At 37.6% G+C, this 11,122-nt stretch overlaps 1 protein-coding gene across 1 annotated transcript in view; it reads right to left on the bottom strand.

Moving 5' to 3' along the window:
- Positions 1-3,782: 3,782 nt before the first annotated feature.
- Positions 3,783-11,122, bottom strand: part of PAPSS1 (3'-phosphoadenosine 5'-phosphosulfate synthase 1) — a 30,705-nt gene continuing 23,365 nt past the window's right edge. Inside the window, exons 11-12 of the mRNA XM_015861361.2 lie at positions 9,898-10,127; positions 3,783-4,632 (exon numbers count right to left, since the gene is read on the bottom strand). Of these exons, the coding sequence (XP_015716847.1) occupies positions 4,494-4,632; positions 9,898-10,127 (369 nt within the window). The 3' untranslated portion in view covers positions 3,783-4,493. The remainder of the gene's footprint in view (positions 4,633-9,897; positions 10,128-11,122) is intronic.

The raw sequence follows: 11,122 nt of genomic DNA, 5'->3' as shown, positions 1-11,122 counted from the left end.
TAGAGAAGTAGATTTGTCCTTCTGAGTGAAATGTCATGTTTTTTAATCAGTGCAACAATGCTGTCTAGAGAGTGTTAACACATGAATAATGCTTTCTCTCATCTGTCTCTTCACAGCTACTGTAATAAACTTAAGTATCAATCATTACAGAAATAATTGATTTAGTCCACAGAAATTTGGACAAAGGCCACCCGGGTAGAAAATGCTTATATTCTTCTTAAGAGGTGCAATTTAGAGTGATGAGTGTAGGACTCCACAGACAAAATAACTTTGCAGAGGATAAAAGAGATTCAGGCACTATTTCCATTCCACTGAAGATCAGGCTGAAAAGGATGTTTTTGTTGTTTTTTTTCCTCCTTTTATATACAGACAGGTAGCATTCTGACTGCAGCTATACTTCAAAGTGTTGCACAGTTGGATTTTAACATAAAGGTTGGGTGACAGTCCTTATACTGAATCCAAGGCTCTGTGAGTTTTATGATATATTAAAATCCCCACATTCTCCGTTTTAAGTTGCAGCTATTTATTGTCTAAGAATTCCAGATGTGGCTTTAAAGCACTGTTTCCTTGCTTTCAGGGCAGTTGCCTTCCCCCTTTCAGCTTCAAAATTATATCAAGATGAATTTTCTAGGGCAAAAAAATTCTGGAATTGTTGAAGGTATAACTCTGGTCCATGCACATACACACTCTCCCATAATGAAAAAAAGTGATTTTAATAAAAGACTAAATAATGAAAATGGATACAGGTAAAAAATTTCTAATATCAGAAGAACAGACAGAGATCTTGCAGGAGGCACAAAAAGAAAACTCCTCAATGGACACTTCAAAAGCCTGCTAAAAATCTACCACTATATTCATAGTCAAAAAGCTTTTCATGAAAGGAGAAAGCAAATAAAAATGAGGCCCTGCTACTCCAGCCCTCAGGCTTTCTTCAAGGTAAAAGAGTACAACCTAGCATTGACTTCCTTTAAATCACATGTTTAGCCAACACCTGCTTTGCTGCTGGCAGGAACTCCCATATCCAACAAAATGGACACTGAAAGCTTTAAAGTTACCCCTGGCAACCTGTCTTATATTATTAGAGCTAAATGTGAAGAAAGCCAAACTAACATCACTCTCTTTCATAGCAACTAAAGTAGGAGTTTTGGCACATAAGCTTCCAAGATCAATTAAGTAGAACAAAACATTAATTCTGCGCTCCAGTTGTATTAATTGTAACATTCAATTCAGCCAATTCATTCAGCCTGAATTACTTTGCGGGTGGTGCTGAAGGGTTCTGTGTCAGGTTTCAAGAATAGAACACCATTCCTACACGTTTCTTATTACTGTTCAGGCACCACAGTAAGTCACATTCCTGTAAATGAATAAGCACACATCCCTGCATAGAAACTGAATTTTCATTAACTATCTCATTTTTTCTTGTGAATTCTCCAACTTCAAGAGCAGCAATAGCTTTCCCTTTCCCTGCCTTTGGAGTTGGTGCTGTAAATTCAGTAAACTCATACTCAACTCATAGAAAAACTAATTTATAAACAGAGATCATAGAATCATCAAGGTTGGAGAAGACCTAAAAGATCATCCAGTCCAACCGTTGATGATGATGAGAGCTTCTTTCTGTGTTCCTACAATTCATAGCAGAAAAACTTAAAAGGTTCATAACCAGAGATGACAAGGCATACAGCGTGCGTAAAATGCAGAAAGGGACACACACATAACCATCTTCAAAGCTGTCAGCTTATACTGGGAAAGGGAATACACTGATTATATTATACTGATTAGCACTTTTAATCCAACAGGAAGGGAAAAGCATCTAGACTACTTTTAGAATTTTGCCTGGATTTCTGAAGTAGTTTTTATTCCTTCTGTAGCACACAAAGTTTAAACCTCTGCGTAATCCACATGTGAAACTTTCTGACATTAAGGATACATGAAATACAGAGGAGGTCCAAACTCAAGCTATATATAGTGCTGGCTGCATTGCTCATGTGAGCCCTGTTCCGTTCCCACCACCACTCCAAGCTATCCACTCACTCCTACTCCTGACTTCTACTTAATTATTCCAGATGCAGGAGCTTGGTATCTCCAAACTGTGTCTGGAAAAATATTGTGACCAGATCTGCATTTTCCCTTTTGTATGTCTAATGTATAACTGTGTCACTAGTGTTTAAAAACCCTACTGAATAAAATCAGATAAAATTCAGAACCCTCAGTATATATCCAGTATTTTTCTATCGAGACTGAGGAGTCTTACTTGAAAATTCACCCTGAATCAGTAATTATACGAGTCAAACACAGGCATGAAATGTCTCACATAGGAAAACAGAAGGGAACAGTCATCTTGGAACTATACAAACAGCACTGGATAACAGATAAATTACCCCGTGCAAGAGTAGCAAGTAAATAATCATTTGGGAGGTGGGAGGCAAGGGGAACATTTTTGTTAATCACTTCTAGGGTAGCCCTTTCCTGTGAAGTACTACTTTCACGCACAAGAGAAAAAGAAAAGTGGAAAAAAAATAGAATTCTATGGTGAAAATGTGCATGGTATGGAAAAAAAAGTTGAACAGAGCAAGTCCTACCCACATGGTGATTTGATGTTCTTGTCTTAGGAATGCCATGGCTGTTACCTTCAAGTTAGAATGAACATGAAGGCTTCATTAACACAAAGCACTGTAAGGAATGCTTTCCAGAAGCACTGTAAAAACAGAGCCTCAGCACTGTGCCAGTTGAGTATGAATAGTGGATCTGCTTGTTATCACTGTACTAAGCTGCTTATTCCTGCTTCTAAATTAATGTTAAAGGATGATTCAAATTCATGCTTACCATTCATGTTATTTTCCAGACTTTATATAATTTAAGTAGCACTTGTATCTACTTCTATATTATTTAACCAGTGCTTGCCATTCTGCTGAAATACACTATGATGGAAGTCATTTTTAATAAGAATCATACCTGGCAGCAAAAAGTCCAAACTCTAAATTTCAACAGCAAATCCCATTTTAGCAGCTCATAACTTTTGTTCATCTTTGTAGTTAAGCATGAAGTTTTGCACAAACACCTACCCAGAGAGGAAGCAACTTTTTCTTATGGATTGTGCACAATCTACATGCTGATGCGATCTAAAAAAATAATGAAAAAAAAATTTGAAGGCAAGTTTGAAGAAAACGTGTCTAGTGATTCTAAAACAGTAAGCTTTATGCTACCAAAGTGCAGTCTCAATAATCATCATGGTTTGCTGATAAACATGTCTCTTGTCTTTTCCCAGCTCTGTCTGACTTTCCTGCATCTTACAGAAACATAAATCTCCCTAAAAGTTACTATTTACATATTGTCAAGGAGACAGAAGAAGAAAAGTACTTGACCTAAAACTACTTTGAACAAGTAAATGAAGACTGTAATTAGTATTCATCCCACTCATTACACAGGTCCCTTCACCACAACCTCCCACAATCTCCCCCCAAAATTCTATATGAACATACACTTCATTTGGGTTCAGTAGCAGGCCAATTTCAAAGTTCTAAAAATGATTTTTTACTCCTTCCTGCTACACCCACCTTCTTCAGCTAAAGAACAGAGAGTTTCCATGAGGATATAAGAAGTTCCTGGTCAGTAGCTAAGAACAGTTAGACTGTTCCTCTGATTACCTAAAAACACTGGGAAAGATGCCATCAGATCAGTACTACTGTATACTTACTGTTGAGTATAACAGGAACAAAGACCAGTAAGTGAAATCCAATGGGATCAGACATTCCCCTACTGACATTTATCGCAACAAGTACACATTAAAATAAATATCTTAGTTTATTAAGAGAAAATTAAGTATTTTGTTTTATTCATTACTTCATCATCTTTACAGGTCCACAGTAGAAGAAAACTACTGGACAGAGCTCCAAGAACTCCAAAACTAAACAAAGAAAGCAAAAGAAGTTAATTATGCTGCATAAAGAACTCTGCTTTTTGATTACATGTACTGAAAAGTTAATGTTAAATGCCCTTGGATATGCTAATGAGAACAAGATAGAGTACACTTTAACAGCAGTTTTAAAACTTATTTACTTTTTTCATTTATAGAGCATCTATCCATAGTTAAGAGTCTAACTATTACATTTTCTCCTACAAACTACTAAAACCAGAAAATATCCAGCAGTTTAAATAATATGAAAAAAAGCTGCATCTATTTAACAGCTGCAGAACTCAGAGGAGAGAGGCAGTAAAATAATTAATTAAAAAAAAAAAGAGTTAAAAATCCCACTGTAAGAATATTAACTGTAATAAAAGAAAAGACATTAAAAACAGCAGCTAGTTAGGTGCCAGGACATAATAGAACCCATAAGGACAGGCAAAGAATGATGCTAAGTTAGAGAGAAAGAGTCTGTTTTCAGAGAAGAACTTCCTGACAGACACCACAACAAAGCAACATGAACGGTGACTGTGTGGTCCCCTTCTCGTAAATAAATCAGGCGTCAAAGGTTGATCTGGAGTTAATAAGAGGCCTAAGCCTTCTCCAAGGATTTGTAGTATTCTGTCAGCACAGTCCAAGCCTTAGGAGCCATGAAGCCTTCTGGTGGGTTTTGTCCTTCTCGAGCCAGCTTGCGCATGCGGGTCCCCGATATAAATTCGAAGTCTTCATGGCTGAGAGATGGGAGTGGGATTAAGGGGAGTGAGGGAGAGGAGCAGGTAGGAGGAAAAAAGAAAGTATTTTAAAAAGTAGTATGAGTTGTTCATATTTCTTCTGATTTTATTTTTTTTTATTTTTATTTTTTTTTAAGTCTTTCAATGAAATTTCCTCTTGGAAGTATAGTTATGGAAAGCAACTGCTCTTTCCAAACATTTGCGCATCAGTGACAGTACATCTTTAAAAATACATACCCTCTACAAATATACATTCTCTACAACAATCAGCTTAGCTAACTCCTGAGTTTAGCAGCTTAGTCCAACTGATCTCCTGCAGGTTGAACCAAATCTGTGCCTACATCTAGCTAGCCTGGCTTTCTCCCTGTGAAGAAACAAGGAAACTATATGCTGTTTGTAGGCTGTTATTTCATTGCTGGCAGAGGATCACTTCAATTCCACTAGAGAATGTGGAGGAACAACATGGCAGAAAATTGCTTGATGATAGATAGCTTGCAGACAATAGAGTCTACAGTTTCAAAATAAAATACTGGAGTTTTTGAATTTTTTCCTTATACTAAAGTTAGTGAGGTAGTGGCGTGGACTGCCCGGAGAGGTAGTGGATGCCCCATCCCTGGAAACAGCCAAGGTCAGGCTGGAGGGGCTCTAAGCACCTGATGGAGCTGTAGGTGTCCCTGTTCAGTGCAGGAAGTAGGACGACGGCCTTTAGGGGTCCCTTCCAACTCAAACAATTCTATGATTCTGTTGCAGCTGGGCAACATAGTATGCATGTACACGTATATATATATATATATATATATATATATATATATATATATTTACACATATATGGAAGTACACATGGTACATACAGATCCAAAAAAGAAAAAAAAAGCATAAAATTATGTGGAAGAATAATAAAAATGCCTTTTCCTTAAAAAAATAAATTAAAAAAAAATCAATTGGGCAGATAAAAACATTAACCCAGATGAGTACTGTTGATTATTGCTATTAACACAACAATCTAAATTAAAATCAACATCTCAGGTATGTGGTGATAAGTAGCAAAAGCTCCAGTCAAATTAAACATTACTCCTCATAGAAGTAAAAAAGCATAACTGAGACAACAATGCCAGAATTCTACCAAATGTTCCAAAGAAAAATGATTTATTCTTAAATTAAATATGGCAATTTTACTTACGCCATTTGCTCAATTTGCAACATGTAACCATTACGCACTCTTTACTTGTCTGTTTGAAATAAAAGCCAAGTATTGATCTCAGATGCACAAGCCTTAGACAGAAACAAGAGCCAAGTGTGTGCATCAGAGGGCAGAACTTGGCTTGAAGTGCTGAGCTATGCTCAGCAGGGTATGGAAGTTAGCAAGATGCAGAAAGCATTCCACAGTTCCCTTTCACAAAACCACTAGCCTCATAAATTTTTGATTTGGTTTGTGTGCATCCACACAGCAGCAATGCCATGAATGCTCTTATTACTTTCAGTTCAGGACTATGTGTTCTTGAAGTGCAAAGACAAGATAAAAAACCCTACTGTGTTTCAATTTCACCAAATATAAATGACAGAAAAATAAAAACCTTTCAGCTTATGTAAGCGTACGGAAGAGTTATGTCACTACTATTAAGAACACCTGCAAATGTTGTTCCTTGTTAGGGTGATGCCTAGCATTTACTAACGCTGCTTGAAGGTAACTTGATTGTTTTGAAGACAGCTATTTCTACAAAATACACACAGTGAAATACTAAGTCTGGATATTACTTTAGCAAAAACAAATTATTAAGTCAACTGGAATAGAAAGAGTAAAGCAAGTGCTGTAAGGACTTTCCACGTTTTCCACAATATCAAAGTCTGAGCATGAAAAACACATTAGCCGATTTATTGTAGAATGAGATTCAGCCTCCTCAATGCCCTACAAGTTTAGTAAGAAATAAAGCTGCCAAGAAATTTACATATACCACGTAAGTTTGCTTTAGTAAGACCCCCCTTCCTCCAGCTTCCTCCTTCATAGCTGTGCAAGCAGCAGTTCTAAAAATTAGAGAAAAAAGCATATACATGCAAAAAAAGAGAAAAAATCCAAAAAAAAAAAAGCCTTATAAAAAGGAAAGAAAAATCTGAGTAAGGATTTAAGAAACATAACAGGTTCAGCATAACAAAAAACAAATGATTAAAAAAAAAATATCAAGAAATGTTTCAAAAATGCTGTTCTAAAAAGCACAGAAGCACTAGGTGAGGCCTTATCAATGTCCCACAATTCTGTCACACCATCTTCTTTGAAAGCCTCCTAAATTAGTGATCACTAAACTGACTCATATGAGTCTTTAGTAATACATAACGTATAGTGAAATGGCTCAGTATTTTTTACCTTTTGTAAATTCCTTCATTAGTAATTTTGTTGTTTAAGTTTTCAGCTTAATCTCCACATTCATACCTGAAAGTCCTTCTATAACAGCTAAATACTCAGTGTCTCCCCTAATTGTGAAAACACAATTTCCAGAGTAACAGAAATTAATGTTTCTACTACACAGAAGCATGACTTCTTCACTCTGCTGTGACCTCAGAACAACTGCCATGTTCTACTCAGCTGGGAAACTTTCAGATGCAATTAATTCCTTGAGCAATTTGCAGGCTTCTTTTTCTCAGGTTCAGCCTTTTAACAGCTCTGCTTCTCCAGCTTCATATTCCCTGCTGAACAGGATCTGTCAGGAGGTGAAATCCAACCTTATAACCACTCTCAGATGGATTTCCACTGAACTTAAAGTTGTCTTGGCAGCATGAAACTGTGACTCACACCATAACTCCCGTCAGCATCAGAACACTGTCCTTACAGTGTTAGCCTTTGTTTAGTCAGACTCCAGGTAGGTCTTGGGAACACTCTGTCATGCTGAGTGAACCAGCTAGTATCAGATAGGTTCCAAACCTAGCTGGCTATGAACGAACACTGTGTGAGAGCAAAACATAACCAATGGGCTTAATATCAACATAAGGAAAGCAAATCCTTTACCTGACACACATTAAACTTCTTTTTGACTATAAGCACTTAAACCTTTTGAGCTGCTGTGATATGTATCCTAACATACCCTAAATGATGCACTAATGTCATGGTTTCACATAACTAAACCAAGGAGGACAATCAAAGAAGTCTATTTCAGCCTCTTTACTACCACTTTTAAAATCAGACATCACATCAAACAAGTCTGCAAACAGTACATACTTCATTGAAATAGCTAAGTACGATTTGACAGTATTAAAGCAGCTGTGACAACCACATTCTATAGTGTACTCCCAGGACTTTTAAAGATTAGAAGTCACAATCATCCCTGCTCTTCAGACACCCATGCTTCATTCACACTTCACAAAAAGCATGAACAGACTGCTCCAGTAGCCTTATTTATGGGTTCCTTTTAGCTGAAATGATCTCATTGGTTTTCTTCGGGAAGAAAAAAAGAAAAGCTGATTTTTTTCCAGACATTGTTGAGGATTTTTTTCCCGTTTTATTGATATATTTATTTTTTTGCTTATGCATGTGTGCTGGGTTTTCATTGTTAATTGCTAGACTAATTTCCTTCCTTAATTTTCTTTTTCCTCAGCAGCAAGCTGTGGCCACATTTTTAGGACTGATCTTCTGCAGAGAATTGGGAATCTCTGCTCACCCAAACAACTATTAAGCCACCAATACCAAATTACATCTGCCTGTGGTAACCGAGCAGCCTTTCTGGCCGAAGAAACATACTGACTTTTTTCTGAAAGGATTTCAGCATTTGGTGGTAATTTATGTTTTTTAGTTTAGTTGCTTTGGGGTTTGGGTTTTTTTTTTGTTTTCATTTGGGGTTTTTTTGTGATTTATTTATTTATTTATTTTTGACACTGGTTCTCAGATCAGAAATTCATTTGGAAGTTCCCCATTATAACATATATAACATATATAACAACAATTCCTTTTGTGTACTTCTCCAAATCATGTTTGGGCTGACTCAATTATTGATCCCCTTTCAGTTGTCTCTTCCAGAAGTGTTTGAACTTAGACTACTAAAGTGCAAGGAGTTTCTTCTAACTTCGTTTTTCATTCTTACAGAAGTTTCCATTTCAGAATGCTGTTGGTGGCCTTCTGACATCTGTTCCATTGATTTATTGACACTGTGCATGTCACACAATGTACAGAACAATGGCAAAAACGGCAAAGAAGTGACAGAACTTTAGCCTCTCATTTGCAGTTACCAGAGCACATGCCACATGTCACCCAAAGGAATTTCCTCGGCCACTGCTTAGCTGGAAAGCAGCGTGGCCCCATGGAACTGGTGAAAAGCAGGTACAGACTCTAGGGGAAGGCAGCAGGGCAGCACTTAACATTTCAAGGCATGAGTATAATTGCTCTTTCTTGCAGAACAAGAACTGTGAAATCAGAAAACCAAAGTCTCCCAGATCAGAATCTAGGATTTAAATATCTACAATGTCTTTCCAAAGTTGTATCATGATACATACCTGCTGTTGTAAAATTAGGAAGCCCTAGGGGCAGCAGCTAAGAGAGATACAGCTCAGTCTCAGGGAAACTCATGTAATACGTGCTTGACATAATCTTCCATACCTCTGTTAGTGTTACAAATCCTTGAACTGGCTATTGCCTGTGAAGCTTCCAAGCCTCAAGCAATTGAGTAAGATTCAACAGAAATCAAGTTATCCATTTCTAAAATAAGTCAGAGTAGTGCTTTTATGCAAACAAACTTCTTCCCACATTTTCAAGTTGTGTTCTTCATGAGTTAAGTAGTGTGCTCAGAAAAGACTTTCATGCACATCATTACTTTACTCCTGAGATCGTCCACCAGTGCTGACCCTCTCACACTTCCAGACAACTCTCTATTCCCTACCATCCTCCTTTCAGAGTTGAAACACCACTTGATCCAGGAATCTGACAGGTTTTTGGCATTACATAGACTAGCCTGAAATACAGCCAGCTGCACCCACCCAAGCTCTGTCTGTAGCCTACCACAGTGTTCTGTCTACAGTGAGCAGGAACAACTAGCTTTCTCTTCAGGGAGCCTGCATGCAGCTGCATTGCCATCTAGAGGATTGCTCTTGCTTGGATCAAGTAAGTTATGCTGTGAAACTGCACCCAAATCATCAGTGAAGTCAAGTTGCATTAGTGGTCTAAAAACGTCTCTAAAACTTGGCATATTTTTGCAATATTCATTTAATACTTCTTTTTCCTGGGGGAGTGAGGGCAGGAGAAGACAGCTGTTGTTCAGAATGTCTTAGAACTAAAATACAACTTACTGCTCAGAGTCATAGTAGTCCATGGACTTCTTTTTCTTATTATAAGCTGCAACCCTGAAGGGCACAATTTCCAGTGCTCGGAGGCCTGGGGCCATTGTCAACACTTTGGCACCATGGGTTGGTTCATACAGATCTTTCCCAGTAGCAGGGTGTGGCATCCCTGCAGGATCTCGCCCTACAATGTAGAAGTTAGCACCTGCAACCATCCGTGATCTGCAGTGCCACTGAACCTAGAACACAGACAAGGTGAAAAGTTAAAACTGTTAAAAATACAACCCTTAAAACATGAGCACATTGTGTTACTACCACTTTCCACCTCCCAGCCAAACTAATATTATTTCCACTACAGAGCCACACCCTGTCAATTATATGAATCACCAAACACACAGCTAAGACACACCATTCCCTGTTTCATTTGCACAGCAGGATGCTTTAAAAAAGACCTCACTGCAGAGTTTGGAATAGCATCTTCTGAGGATTTAGGTCCAGCCTAAAGCTGTCTCAACACTAAATTACTAATGGTTTAGTAAGAATTTTAAACTATGAAATGTCTTGTTTCTTACTTGGGAGACCAATGTACAGCTGCTCTTAGGAAAAAAAAAAAAAAACCCTACATCTTCCTACTGCAAATAATTTATATTTAAAAAAACCACGATCTCTCATGTGTTGTTCTAGCTTAGTTTTAGGTAAGGAGCTCTAGAAATGATAGTTCAAAAGAGAAATTATTATTTTAGTCATCTGTAAGTTCTATAGCTAATTGTTAGATAAGCATCAAGGAGGACAGTTTGCAATCAGTTTGAAGATTCCTATAAACCAGCACTCAAATAATGGAAATAAGAAGCAGCCATGAGTAATGAGGTTACTGGTATCAGTTTCCACCTTGACCACATCCAGATGCTACACCTGATGGATTCAACTGCTATTCAGACATCTGGGTGTTATGGATGCTGACAGATGCATTAACTACTTTAATATTTATGTCACAAGCACAGAATGGGCCAACCTCACAAAATGCCAACACACCGCAGCAGTGGGGTTTCCACAACTACCCTACCACAGTTTCAAAATTTAAGTTTCATGCTGTCATTTGGGTAACAGCAAACTCAGAATGGAGTTCTTAAATTATCCTGTTTGACTAACCTTAAGAAAATATACAGCAATGCAAATCATGTGTTTGACATACAAAATTAGCAGCTTGTCCATTCTCCATGCTACCTCTGAATTA

The sequence above is a fragment of the Coturnix japonica genome, chromosome 4 (assembly GCF_001577835.2).
Source record: "Coturnix japonica isolate 7356 chromosome 4, Coturnix japonica 2.1, whole genome shotgun sequence".
In the NCBI taxonomy this organism is placed as follows: Eukaryota; Metazoa; Chordata; class Aves; order Galliformes; family Phasianidae; genus Coturnix; species Coturnix japonica.
The sequence above is the reverse complement of the archived record's forward strand: the minus strand, read 5'-3'. Positions and strand labels throughout refer to the sequence as shown.